Source organism: Cebus imitator, unplaced genomic scaffold (genome assembly GCF_001604975.1).
Source record: "Cebus imitator isolate Cc_AM_T3 unplaced genomic scaffold, Cebus_imitator-1.0 Scaffold568, whole genome shotgun sequence".
Lineage (NCBI taxonomy): Eukaryota > Metazoa > Chordata > Mammalia > Primates > Cebidae > Cebus > Cebus imitator.
The window spans coordinates 1,087,777-1,102,124 of record NW_016107883.1 but is presented as its reverse complement, the minus strand read 5'-3'; the positions used below and the strand labels follow the sequence as shown (position 1 = coordinate 1,102,124).

Below are 14,348 nucleotides of genomic sequence, written 5' to 3'. Positions count from 1 at the left end.
CATATACACCATGGAATACTATGCAGCCATAAAAAATGATGAGTTCATGTCCTTTGTAGGGACATGGATGAACCTGGAAACCATCATTCTCAGCAAACTGACACAAGAGCAGAAAATCAAGCACTGCATGTTCTCACTCATAGGTGGGTGTTGAACAATGAGAACACATGGACACAGGGAGGGGAGCATTACACACTGGGGTCTGTCAGGTGGAAATAGGGGAGGGACAGTGGGGGGTGGAGAGTTGGGGAGAAATAGCATGGGGAGAAATGCTGGATATAGGTGAAGGGGAGGAAGGCAGCAAATCACACTGCCATGTGTGTACCTATGCAACAATCTTGCATGTTCTTCACATTTACCCCAGAACCCAAAATGCAATTTAAAAAATATGTTGAACTAAGTGAAATGAAAATAAAACAAAATATGTGAGATGCAACAAAACCATTATTTTGAGAAAAAATTATAGCATTCAGTGCATGTATTAGAAACAAAGAACAATATAAAAATGATAATCCAAGCTTTGACCTCAGAAAAAGAAGAGTAAGGTTTAGATTCCACTTATATCGTGGCGCTTGGGGGAAGACATTGGTGTTCCATGGGACCCTGGTACTGAAGATGCAGACTGGGTCACTCCTAGTTCTTTCCTACTGATCTTCCATCCTGCCCCCATGCCTGCCTTTTCCCTCTTTCCCCTGGCAGAATGAGGCCTGCAGGCCTGGGTGAAGGAGTACTTCCTGGCAACAATAGGAACTATGGCTATTGCTAATAGTGGACAGAGAGCCTGGGAAGAAGAAAATGAGAGACTCACTGAAAGTCTGTGAAGCAAAGCAGCTACTATAAAATCTCTTTCCATACAAATAGGCCATAAAGTTAAAACCCAAAATAAATTATTAGCTGAAATGGATTCACAATTTGATTCTACGACTGGATTACTTGGTAAAACTATAGCCAAACTGAAGAGTTTATCCAGAGGGAGCCAAACAAAGCCACTGTGCTATATGATGCTATTTTCCTGATTTGCCTTTTTTGGGTCATTTATTGGATTATTAAATTGAGTGATGTAGGTAATTGTGAATTTGGAGTTTGTGCTAACTTAATGGTTTGGAGTACCACTTTGATAAAAATCAGCATCAAAATATTCCTGGTTTTCAAATACTATGGCCTTTTCCATTGAAAATTGCTGAATTTTGCTTGTTTTATAAATCATAACAGATAATTTTAAAAAAGAAAAAAAGTAAATTAAATCCAAAGTAAGGAAAAGAAAATTGTTATGGACAGCATGTTTCTGTTTCTCCAAAGTACCCAATGTGATGATAGTTGGTAGTGGAAGCTTTGGAAGGTAATCAGCATAAGGATGGAGCCCTCATGAATGAGATTAGTGCCCTTGCAAGAAGAGGCCAGAGAACTAGCTTTCTTTCTACCATGTGAGAGCACAGCAAGAAGACAGCTGTACATAAACCAAGAAGAGGGCCCTTGCTAGAACCCAATCATGCTGGCACCCTAATCTCAGACTTCCATCCTCCAGGACTGTGAGAAATCAATGCTTGTTGTTTAAGACACCCAGTTTGTAGTATTTCATTATATTAAGTTGGTGCAAAAGTAATGGCATTTTTACACCAACCTGATAGCAACCAAGATGACTAAGACAAAAATAATAAAAATTATAGAAGAAACCAATGAAATTTTTAAAAAGTAAAGTCAATAGAGTAAATCGATGAAACAAAAGATGTTTCTTTGGAAAGATCAATAGTCCTCTAGTCAGACTAGAAATAGAAAAGAGACAATTTATAATATCAGAAATGAAAGAGGGGACATCACTGCAAATCCCATGGGCATTAAAGAGATAACAAAGGAATACTATAAACAAACTAATACAAATTTGATGACCTAGAGGAAATTCACCAATTTCTTGAAAGATACAAACTGCCAAAACTCACACAACAATAGAACATCTCGGTAGGCCTATAACTACTACATGGGATGAGTCAATAACTAATAACCTTTCAAACAGAAGGCACCATGCCCAAATGGATCCATTCATAAATTCTACCAATCATTTAAGGAAGAAATTATATCAATTCTCTAAAATATATTTCAGAAGACAGAAGCAGAGGAAACAACTCACTCTATGAGGCCAGAATTACTCTATTACCAAAACCAGACAAAAATATTGAAGGGGAAAAAACGACAAAACCATACCTCTCATGAATATATGTCTTGCTTTGCTAGAGCTACCATAACAAAAAACCATAGACTAGATGGTTTAAACAACAGAAATTTATTTTCTCGCAGATCTGGAGGCTAGCAGTTCTGAGATTAAGGTGATGGCAAGGCCAGTTTCTTCCATGACCTCTCTACATCTCCTTGGCTTGAGGATGACCATGTTCTTCCTGCATCTTCACATGGTCTTCGGGCTTTGTCCTAATCTCTTCTTATGAGGACATGAGTCATATTGGATTAAGGCAAATCCTAATAATCTCATTTTAACTTAATTTCCTCTTTAAAGTTTTCATCTTCAAATACAGTCACACTTTGAGGTACTTGGGATTACAACTCCAACATACAAGTTTGGGAGAGGGAACTCAGTTTAGCCCCTAATAACATAAATGCAAATTTTCTATGAAATATTAGCAAATACAATTCAACAATGTAAAAAAAATTGTTATACACAATGACCAAGGTATGCAAATTATGCAAATATTCAAGGCTGATTTAACATTCAAAACTCATTTAATGTAACCCATCACTTCAACCAGCTAAAGAAGAAAAATCACATGATTATATCAATAGATCCAGAACTGCACTTAACAAAACTAACACCCATTCATAATAAAAGCACTCAGCAAACTAGGAATAAAAGGGAACTTACTTGATAAAGACCACCTATTTTTTAAATTGCAGCTACCACCATACCTAATATTGAGAAACTAGAGGCTTTTCTGCTAAGATCAGGAACAACAGTATCTCATCTCAACCTGTTTTCCACATGACATTGGAAGCTCTAGCTAGTGCAATAAGACAAAAAAATGATTAAAGGTATAGAGATTGGGAAGGAAAAAATAAAACTGTTTTAACACATTACAAGACTGTCTATGTAGAAATCAAAACTACAGCTACTTTATTGACGGGTTTGCTCTTAGCTGTATTATTGTATCCTCACATGGTGCAGAGAGCAGAGACCTAGAGCAAGTTCTCCTGTCTTCTCTTATAAAAGCATTAATACCATTCATGAAGTCTCCATTCTCATGATCTAATTACCTCCTAAAGACCATGACTTCTAATACCATCACATGGAAAGGTAGGATTTCAAGGTATAAATTTTGGGAGAACAAAACATTCAGTCCACAAAATTATATGACCTAGAAGTTACACTCCTTGGTATTTACTAAAATGAATTGAAAACTTACTTCTATTTTTAAAAAACCTGCATATTCATGTTCATGCCAGATTTACTTACAATTTTCTCAAATGTTGAGCAAACAAGATGTCCTTTAGTAGGTGAATGAAGAAACATACGATGGGAATTCAGGCAATGGAAGATTATTCAGCATTACAAAAATGAGCAATCAAGCCATACAAAGACACGAGGGAACCCTAAAAACATATTACTAAGTGAAAGAAGCCAGTTTTTAAAGGCTATATACTATATACTTCTAACATATGAAATGGTAAAACTGTGAACACTGTAATAAGTTATTGGTTGCCAGGGATGGTAGAGACAGAAAGAGAGAAATAGGCAGAACACAAAGGATTTTTAGGACAGTGAAACTATTCTGCATGATACTATAATAATGGATACATCATTATGCATTTGTCAAACTCCATAGAACATAAAACATCAGGAGTGAAAGCTACTGTAAACTATAAACTTTGAGTGATAATGATGGGTCAGTGTAGGCTTATTGTAACAAATGGCGGGAGAGTAAGATGGCTAAGTAGACGCAGCCAGGTGGAACAACTCCCACTGAGGGACCAAGACAACTGGCATGTTCCTAACAGATCTTCCGAAGGAAGGCACTGAAAGTGGATGGAGAAAAGACACAGAACTGGGCCGAAGAAGGAGAAAGTGGAACCGTGTACAGGGCTACCATATACTGGGATTCATTCCTGGACCCTAATGGTCCAGGGCAATGGGTGAGTTGAATGGGCAAGGAACAACCTACTCTTGCCACAGGCCTCTGGAATGCTGGCAGGAGGAGACTCCTCGGCCACTATGGACACCCAAATTGTCAGGGAGAGCTTCTTAGAGAACCGATAGGGGCAGCAAGTCTGTGGAGCCCAGAAGCTTTGGTGCAGGAGCCTCCGTAGCAGAGCATGGCCAGGGATGTGCACCTCCCTAGGCTCAACTTGCTCCCATAGGAGATGTTAGCCCTAGGGGAACTGTCAGATCTGAGCTCTGCAGGGTGGTCTTGCCCATCAGATGGGACCAGTCCAACCTGAGCATACCTTGGTTTACTGGCTTCTTCTAGGGCCCCACCCTCGCCACAACCTGCTTGCAGGGCAGTCTCAGGTGCCCTGGGGACTTGCACCTTAGCTTCTGCACTGGTGGACCGTGCCTGACTGGTGGAGAGCTCCAGCAGTGTGGCCCCAACAGCCACACAGCATTCCATCCTTTCCCTCTCCATACTGCAGGCTTCCCCAGGCCCACAGCAACTCCCCACATAGTTTTGCTGGCATGTGTCTGTGTGGGTGGTTTTGCTTTCCTTGCCCAACCAGTGAATAGGAGTGCAGTCTGTCCCCCTTCCCCCACCAACCACCATAGCAGATGGAGCTTTGGCAGGCAAAGAGCCAACCAACCCTGTCTCCACCAGCACCCTGCCCTTGTGCTAACACTGCACAGAGAACAGTAGATTCTCCCTCATGCTGAGCAACCACTCTTGCTTGCAGGACACAGAGAAGACACCTAGACCTGCATGTACCACCACCCTGCCCTTGAGCCAACACCAACTCCAGCATGACCACGCACACAATCACTAGCAGGGGCCCCTTGCCCATGCCAGCTGTTTGCCTCTGCCACTTTGGTGAATGCCTGCAGGAAGTCTGGCACCCTGGCACCAGCTAGTACTCTGCCAGAGCTGCCACCACTTGGATGGATCCCACTGTCACCACACCAAAAGCTTTGGCTGACGCCACCCATCTCAGTGTAGTAATCAGCAGTTTTGAAGCACCTTGGCACCCCCCCACCTCCTCACCCTGCCAGAGCAATGGATTCCTAACCTTGAGGAGCCAGAGAACAAAGGGCCCAATACAAGTCCTCAGAGTTAGAGCATGCAATTCAGGAGTTGGGAGATGAACACTAGCCCACTAAAACCTTCCAGAAATAAAGCTAGTTGGCTGAATCCACCTTATACCACAAATAAACCCTCAGAGTCATGAAATAGGATAAAAGGAAAAAAATCCAAAGGTCAGCAACCTCAAAGATTGAAGGTAGATAAGCCCACAAAGATGAGAAAGAAACAGTGCAAGAGCCCTGACAATTCAAAAAGCCAGAGTGTCTTCCTTTCTCCAAAGACAGCACCACCACTCCAGCAAGGATCTGAACCAAGCTGAGATGGCTGAAATGACAGAAATGGAATTCAGAATATGGTTAGGAACTAAGATAATTGGGCTATAGGAGTACACTGATATCCAGTCCAAGGAAGCTAAAAATCATGATAAGACAATGCAGGAACTGACACACAAAAGAGCCAGTGTAGAAAAGAATGTAACTGACCTAATAGAGTTGAAAAAACGCACTGAAAGAATTTCATAATGCAATCACAAGTGTTAACAGCAGAATAACACAAGCAGAGAAAAGAATCTCAGAGCTTGAAGACTGTCTTTCTGAAAGAAGACAGTCAGACAAGAACACAGTAAAAAGAAGAGAAAGGAATGAAAAAACCTCTGAGAAATATGGGATTATGTAAAGAGACCAAATCTACGACTTACTGGTGTCTCTGAAAGAGGAGAGAATGGAATCGACTTGGAAAACTGATTGTAATATAATATAATTATATTATAACTGATTATATCAGAATATCATCCATGAGAATTTCCCCAACCCAGCTTGAGAGGCCAACATTCAAACTCAGGAAATGCAGAGAACCCCAGGAAGATAATCCACAAGATGATCATTCCAGACACATAATCATCACATTCTCTGAGGTTGATATAAAAGAAAAAATGTTAAAGATAGCTATAGAGAAAGGTCAGGTCACCTACAAAGAGAAGCTCATCAAACTAACAGTGGAACCTCTCAGCAGAAACTCTACAAACCAGAAGAGACTGGGGGCCAATATTCAACATTCTTAAAGAAAAGAAATTTCAGCCCAGAGTTTCATATCCAGCCAAACTAATCTGCATAAGTAAATGAGAAATAAGATCCTTTTCAGGCAAACAAATCCTGAGAGAATTTGTTACCACCAGACCTGCCTTTTAAGAACTCCTGAAGGAAGTACTAAATATAGAAAGGAATGACCATTACCAGCCACTACAAAACCACAATGAAGTACATAGACCAATGGCAGTGTAGAACAACCACATAAACAAGTCTGTAAAATAAGCAGCTAACATCATGGTGACAGGATCTGTCAACTGATCTCTGACAACATTGACAAGAACAAACAATGGGGAAAGGATTCCCTATTTAATAAATGGCGCTGGAATAACTTGCTAGTCATATGCAGAAGATTGAAACTGGACCCTTTCCTTACACCATATACAAAAATCATTTCGAGATGGGTGAAGACTTAACTGTAGAACTTAAAACTATAAAACACTGGAAGATAAACTAGGACATATAATTCTGGGTATAGAACCTGGCAAAGGTTTTATGACAAAGATGCAAAAAGCAACTGCAACAAAAACAATTGACAAATGGGACCTAATTACACTTAAGAGCTTCTGCACAGCAAAACAAACCATCAACAGAGTAAACAGAGAAGCTTCAGAATGGAAAAAAAATATTGCAAAATACACATTTCACAAAAGTCTAATATCTGGAGTCTACAAGGAATTTGATTCAACAAATTGGCAAATGACATGAACGGATACTTTTCAGAAGACATACACGTGGCTAAAAAGCATATGAAAAAATGCATATTACTAATCATTAGAGAAATACATATAAAAACCACAGTGAGATACCATCTCCCACCAGTCACAATGGCTATATATATTTTTAAGACAGGATCTTGCTCTGTCACCCAGGCTTGAGTGCAGTTGTGCACTCATGGCTCCCTGCAGCTTCTACCTCCTGGGTATAAGTGATTCTCCCATCTTAGCCTCCCTAGTAGCTGGGACTACAGGCATGCACCACCACACTCAGCTGATTTTTTACTTTTCGTAGTGACAGGGTTTTACCATGTTGCACAGGCTAGTCTTGAACTCCTGGACTCAAGCAACTTATCTGCCTCAGCCTCCGAAAGAGCTTGGATTACAGGTGTGAGCAACTGTGTGTAGCCCAGAATGGCTATTATAAAAAGTCAAAAAAATAGATGCTGGTGAGGTTTTGGAGAAAAGGAGTGCTTATACACTGCTGGTTGAAATGTAAATTAGTTCAGCCATTGTGGAAAGCAGTATGACAATTTCCTAAAGAACTGTGGGTAGTCCACTCAGGATGGTAGTAGAGATTGTAAAATTATAGAATATAGTCACAAATCTTTTTGGAAGGCTGAGAGGTTTATGTAAAAGCTTCAGGAAAGAATGGGCTGAAGGCTGCTAGTTCTTTTATCTTGAGGCTTGAAGCATAGGGCAGTTAACAGGGGGATGCAAAGGAGTTTAAATGGCTTGTTGTCCTAAGACCAACCTTTGCCCATGTGTGCTTGACTGCCTCCTACTTGGGGGGTTGGCAAAAGTTTATTACTCAAAAATGGTGTTTGCTTTAGGCCTTGGAATCTGGCCTTTGATCTTCACCCTCTAGTGGTGTTGACTCAAATCTCTGTGGTTTAATGCGTGCTGAATAAAGGCTAGGAAGGCCAGTGAGTTGAGGCCAGTGGCGGCTAATTTCTTCAGGTGAGTGGCCATAGACACCCCTAGCCCGCTCTTCTGCTGTATACTGTGTCTGAGTAAATTTATTCATCCATTGTGCAGCTGGGGTCTGTGGGGCGGACCCTGGCAGAAATGAAAGCAGAATTACCATTTTTAACACATTTGTTCTCTCATCCAACTTTAACTTGTGGGACACCAAATTTTGTGCCCTTGACAAACACTCTCTGCACACTCATTCTCCACCATCTAGATGGCATTCCTTTCACATTTACTTGAATTTGGCCTTGATTTTTATTTCAATTTTGATTTTTATCTTGACATTGGTGTTGATCTTCCCTTTGATGCTGACTTTAAATTTTACATTGACCTTGACTTGATCTCAACTCAAACAAAATCCTGTTTCCCACCTTACCTCTAGGCCATATCTAGCACAAAGTTTCTCTACCTTTGACACTAACCTTGACCTTGAACTTTGCTATGGTTCTAACACTCATCCTGTTCTTGAACAACAACCAGATCATATACAGCACTAATTACAAAGTTGAATATAACCTTGACTTTGATTTTGGCACTAACTTTGATCTTTTATTGACCTGTTAAGACTTTCTTCCTATCCTTTCGTTACTATCATCTACCAGATGTAGTCTTATGTGCAGACTTGAAGTTGACTGATTCCTTAAATTTCTCCTTGATTTTTATGTAACTACTTAGGCCACTTCACAGGCAAATCAAATTCAACTCTGATTCCGAACTTAAACTTTAGACCTTGGCCTTGAGCTTGACCTTAACCTTTATATTGCTCCTGACTGAAATTCAAGCTTGAAGTTTCCTAGAACTTATTTTAACCTTTAACTTGACCTAGACCTTGAAACTGAGCTTCAACTTTACTTTCATTTTCACCTTGACACTAATCCAGATCTACTACTTTTTTCTAATTAAAATCTCTATCATGTATGGTTCAAATTCTCATGATTTTGAACTTGAACTCTGCAGCTCAGAAGATACAAAAGGGATGGGTAATATAAATATTTGATCAATGTTCGAATTCTGGGGAATTATACTGCAAATAGTGCCAAATCATCATCTGCGTATATGGGGTGCCCATAACACAGAGGTTTCTTTTTTGGGGAAAGTAAGACAAAATGAGCTAGCCAGAGCCAAGCCCTATGCACCTAAATCTTAGCAGGCATAATTATAGCCACCCATTATCTGGAAGTGTTGGCAGCCTTGGGAGTTTTGAGCTGTCCCTACCCCCTTGTTTCATTTTGATCTATGTCTTCTAATAACTTGGTTTGTCTCTTCTCACCTACAGGTCATCAAAGTCCAAATGGTCATTCAAAGGGAGCCTCAGACAATGGCTCCCTTTAACTGGGGACACTAGATAGGCCTTTGAGAGAATATCTGAGTGCCACTTTTCCCAAAACAATGCCCCTTGTCAGCATGAAGCAGTTAAGTTATCGTCTCTATACTAATGGCAGATGTACCTCTTCAGAGGGGGGACTGATGGCAGAGGCAGCCCATCTGGAGCAGTGGTTGTTGAATATGCCAGCTGCAGTGGGGGAGACACGGCTGGGGTTGCACACTCCATGGCACCAGCAGGAGCCAGAAACAGGTGGGGGCCCTGTGCCCTACTGTTGGTGGGGTGGGAGCCCCATGCCCCTGGGCACAGCTGCAGCCACCCAGCTGTGGCTCTGGACCCAGGCATCCCTGTGCTCTCAAGGCCCTGGAAGCCCCCCTGCCCGTGCAGGCTCAGAAGTGCCTGCTCCCACTCCCTGGCCCTTCCCTGCTCTTGGCACCCACTATGATCTTGGAGCAAAGTTGAAGCCAAGCCTGGATGCTGTCATGACCTGGCCTAGTTTGTATGCACTTGTGGTGGCACTAACATGTCTGCCCTACCACTGCCTCAGCCCTCCCTGGACTTTGGGTGCTGACTTTGGGTTCCCTCCTTTGGGAGGGAGGCTGGGGGTGGTTAGGGGCAGCTTGGTGCAGGCCTGCAGGTGCCCTTTGACACAAACAGCCTGGGCACCATGAAAAGCATGTTGGTGGCAGGAGGCAGACAGGCTCCTGGGTGAAAAGAGGCAGGGCCCTGTTGAAAACCCCACTTCGATCTAGGGATGGCCTGAAGCCTGTGGGCTGGGCTGCCAGTTCAGGGTAGAGTTTGCAGCCTGGAGTGAGAACTTATGGTACTTTTTCCACGCCAACCCATGGCCACTCATGGACCAACCAGCATGCAATTCCTCTCTTCTGTGCCCATTAAAAACCCTGGACTCAGCCAGACCCACAGTTGTTGGGATGACCTGCCTGTGGAAAAGAGCTACCCATTCCAGATCTCCTCTCCACTGAGAGCTGGACACTCATTGGAACGACCTGCCTGCAGAAAGGAGCTACCCACTCAGGGTCTCCTGAGAGCTGTTCTGTCACTCAGTGAGGCTTCCCTCTTTCTTGCTTACCCTCCAGTTGTCTACATACCTCATTCCTCCCGGAGGCAGGACAAGAACTCGGGACCCGCTGAATGGTGGGACTGAAAGAGCTATAATACAAACAGGGCTGAAACATGCCTCCCGCTTGCCATGTTGCAGGGGGTGAGGAGAGAAGAGCTGTAGCCCGTCTGGGAACCCAGACCTTGGAGCTCCCTGAGCCAGAGCTGTGACACCCTCTTTGGGGCTCTACAGCCCCTGGTGTCTCCAAGCTTCTGGGTACCACCGCATTCTAGATGTGGGTACCTGCAGAGGATGCTCTTGTACATCTGATCCAGTTGCAGCCTTGCATGGAACTGGTGCCTGTGCCAGTGCCTGAAGCTGCCTGCCCCATCACAACAGCTGGAATGCCTGGCTCTGTGCAGTGGCTGGACCCCATGCTCACTCACTGACATACCCCTCATCACTCTGTGCCTGGCTCACCTTGGCAGGTGTGGGAGCATGAGCTGGTAGCATGAGCCGAGTGCAGCCTGCCAGGCTGAGTGGACAGACTGAGCCCAGAAGGCCTGAGCAAAACTCAGGCAAAGTTGCTACCGGCCATAGAGGTTTCTGGCTGGCAAAGCAAGGATCTTGTGACACTTCCTTTAGTACACACATAACTTGGGTCTGAGCCCGAGTGTCTATGTTCAAATCCTCGATCTGCCACTCACTAGCCATAGGACCTTGGGAAAGTTAAGCCTCATAATGCTTCAGTCATCTACAAATGGGAGTGGTACATACTGCATCACTTATTGTGAGGCTATCAGAGTTTACCCATCAAATGCTTAGAACATAACCAGACACACAGAAAGTGCTCGATAGATCTTAGCTCTCATTACATGCTTCACTAGCACTACATGCTTGTCTTTTGTAGGACTTATCAGAGCTAGACTTTGAATATTCGTGTGATGTTCATAACTATCTCTCCTAGTAGGGACTTGAACCAGGGATGATGAGTGCTTTGCCCACAAGTGTGTCCCCAGTATCTAGCCTGCAGTTTGGCACATAGTTATGTTGAATATTCTCCAGTTGCCTCTCCAGATCCATCCCCAACCTCCCCTGGCTCTGTGCCCCAGGAGGCTGAAACATCTGTGGGTCATCAAGAGGCTCCCCCAGTCATTGAACTTCTGGTTAGGTTTGGCCAATGGGAGACATGGGCAGGAGATAATAGGGTGGACAGAGAATGGGATTGGGATATTTATTTCCCTGGCTTTCTCTGCCAGGCCACAAGCTGAAGCAGCCATGTCTCTTTATTAGAGATCCCCACGCATCTCAGGCAACCACAATCCCAACTATTCTCCAGGTCAGGTGAATGCCTGATAGCACCTGGCCCCAGGATGCCTCACCCCTTCTTAGGGCTCCATGGACCTATAAACTGTGCCTTCCTTAAATTCTGCCCAATTATTCCAGTTAATGCACCACGTCTTTCCTTCTGGAACATTGATACAAGGGGTTCTGTATCAACATTTGTTAAACAAATGAGTAGATGCCTATTTTACCATATGAAGACAATAATCCTCAGGCCCAAGCATGGCTACAGTTGTCCTGATGAGTTAATAAGAGACAGGAAGTGATCATACCTTTTTTAAAGATGATGTTCTCGAGTAGTTCTCAAATGTGGGTGTGCATGAGAAACCTGGAGGGCTTGTTGAACCCATATAGCAGGCTCTACTCCCAAGAGATGCTGATTTGGCTGGTCAGGGCTGGGGGTGAGGGATCGTAATTTGCATTTCTAACAAGATTTCTGGTGACATTGATGTTTCTAGGCTGAAGACCACTCTGAGAAACACTGCACAAGAGAAATGCCAGAAGCTTTTGTTATTTATAGACCCCAAGCCTCAGGGCTGCATTAACTGTCTTTAAAGACATAAAAGGTCAAGTACAATATAATCAGTTTTATTTTACACTTCTCTGATTATTGAAATCTCAACAGAAGTTTTTGCTAACAAACAAAAAGGAAAATAATAAAACAGCAAGGACAAGATTAAATGTTGACAGCAGATGAAGGGTTGTACGGGGCCCCATCCTGGGGAGGCTGTACACATTCTCGGCATAGCAGCAGAGTGGCCTGCAGAGCTTGAACCTGGTAAAGACAGCAAGTAAGCCACAGCTCAAACCCTGAGGCTGGGGAACAGAAAGGAGCTCCTTCCTGGTCCATCCCAATCTGGGTGGCATGGGCATGGAAAAGAGCAAACACACCCCACAAAGCACACTGGACATGCCTCTTCTTTAGCTTCTCAGGCCAGAAGACCCTCCTCTCCACAAACGCATGTACATTTGCATGCTCACAAGCATGTACACACATCATATTCACACATTCAAGCCGCACTCTTGATTTCAGGGCTCTATCACGGGCTCAGGTACCACGGCCAGAACTGAGGTATATGTGAGCTACCTTCGCAGACTCACAAAAGGCTACTGCAAGGGTGGGGTCAACCATCCCAAGGACCTGGCAAGAGAGAAACTGAATTCTGTACCCCAGTGTTGTGGGATAAAATTCTAATGAGCAAATGGGACTAGCGAGGCCCAGTTAGGGAGGTCCAGAAGCCAGTTCTGAGATGCCACCCAGTTCTGCTTTGCTCCTCAGTAGCCAGTCGGCGAAGAAGCAGAGTGCCAGGAGGCCAGTCCCGAGCAGGTCCCCCAGCCCCGTGAGGTAGGGGATGCAGTGGTTATCAGGATCCTGGGCCTGGTGCCAAGTCAGCCGAACCATCACTTCTGCCAGGTATAGCAGGATTGCCACCTGTCAGAAGAGCAAAGAGACACAAAAGAAGACCGAGTCAGAAAGCCAAGTATGGGTAGGAAGCACTAGCTGAGGCTCAAAGGCAGACACCAAGGTGGACATGTCAGCCCCAGCCAGCCTCCTTCCTCCAGCTTCTCTTGGGGTCTGAATCCCAGCTCTGAGCTCAAGCAGTGGCTAGAGAGGTGACCCTCATCTGCACTTTCCTAGCCTCCTCCCTCTGGTGGGCCCTGCTCCTGGCACCCTGAAGGGCCAGTCAGACACACTGCCACTCACCAGCTAGGGCTCTCTCTGCTGCACCAGGCTCCACTCATGGGACTTTGCTGAGACGTCCACTGGGTTTGCCTGAGCCCTTCTCCCTGGAGGTTAGGACAGCCAGCCCTTCCTGAAGGTGCCATGGGGTAGTCCACACAAGCCTACTCAGGCCTCACGGCTCCTCAGTCCCTTGTCCAAGGCTGACCCCAGCTCCTTCCTTCTCCCAAACTGGAGCCATAAGCTGCTGCTGCTCAGGACAACTTGAATTTCCCTAATTCTACCCTTTAGGGTCAGGAACACACCACAATTACAAATGCCATCAACTCAGGGACATGAGAAAGTGGCAGTACCAGTACTATACCCACAGAATTGCCCTCCAGTGCCCATAGTGCTCCCTGCAGAGGCCCCAAGCCCACTGGGGACCATCAGCTCACTGCAGTCTAGGCAGTGTGCTGAATACCACCCCAGCACAGGAACCAGCTTAATCTCCTTCACCACCATGATCACTGCTGTCCAGCTCTGATCAGTCTATGTATGCCTTACAGCAGCACCCCTGCAGGAGCCTGGCCCTGCCCACCTGCTGCTGGGTAGGCAGTGGATGGCTGGACTGCTCATCAGCCTGTTCCATGGGAACACGCTTCATCCTCAGGCTGCTCCTCTTATCCTCTGAAGATGAATGTGCAGCGTGCAGTGTGGCATGTTGTATGTGGTGTCTAGCACGCAGCATATAGTGTGAGGGGTGATGTGCAGGATGAAATGTGGAGCATGCAGTGCAGTATGTAGTGAAAGCTGTGTTGCGTGTAGGATGTGCACGCAGTGTGACACGCAGCGTGTAGCGCGGGTGGCATGCACTGTGTGACGTGGAGTGTGTGGTGTGGAGTGTGTGGTGTGGAATGTGTGGTGTGTGGTGTGGGGTGTGTGGTGTGGGGTGT

General features: G+C 44.6%; 1 protein-coding gene and 1 pseudogene across 4 annotated transcripts in view; one reads left to right on the top strand and one right to left on the bottom strand.

Moving 5' to 3' along the window:
* Positions 1-665: 665 nt before the first annotated feature.
* On the top strand, positions 666-1,174 carry LOC108294216 (annotated as a pseudogene).
* Positions 1,175-12,299: 11,125 nt separating this feature from the next.
* The window catches only part of SLC41A3 (solute carrier family 41 member 3), a 57,100-nt gene continuing 55,051 nt past the window's right edge, over positions 12,300-14,348 (bottom strand). For all 4 annotated transcript variants that reach the window (XM_017515995.2, XM_017515996.2, XM_017515997.1 and 1 more), the window contains one exon: positions 12,300-13,164. In XM_017515995.2, coding sequence (XP_017371484.1) covers positions 12,955-13,164 — 210 coding nt within the window. In that variant the 3' untranslated portion in view covers positions 12,300-12,954. The remainder of the gene's footprint in view (positions 13,165-14,348) is intronic.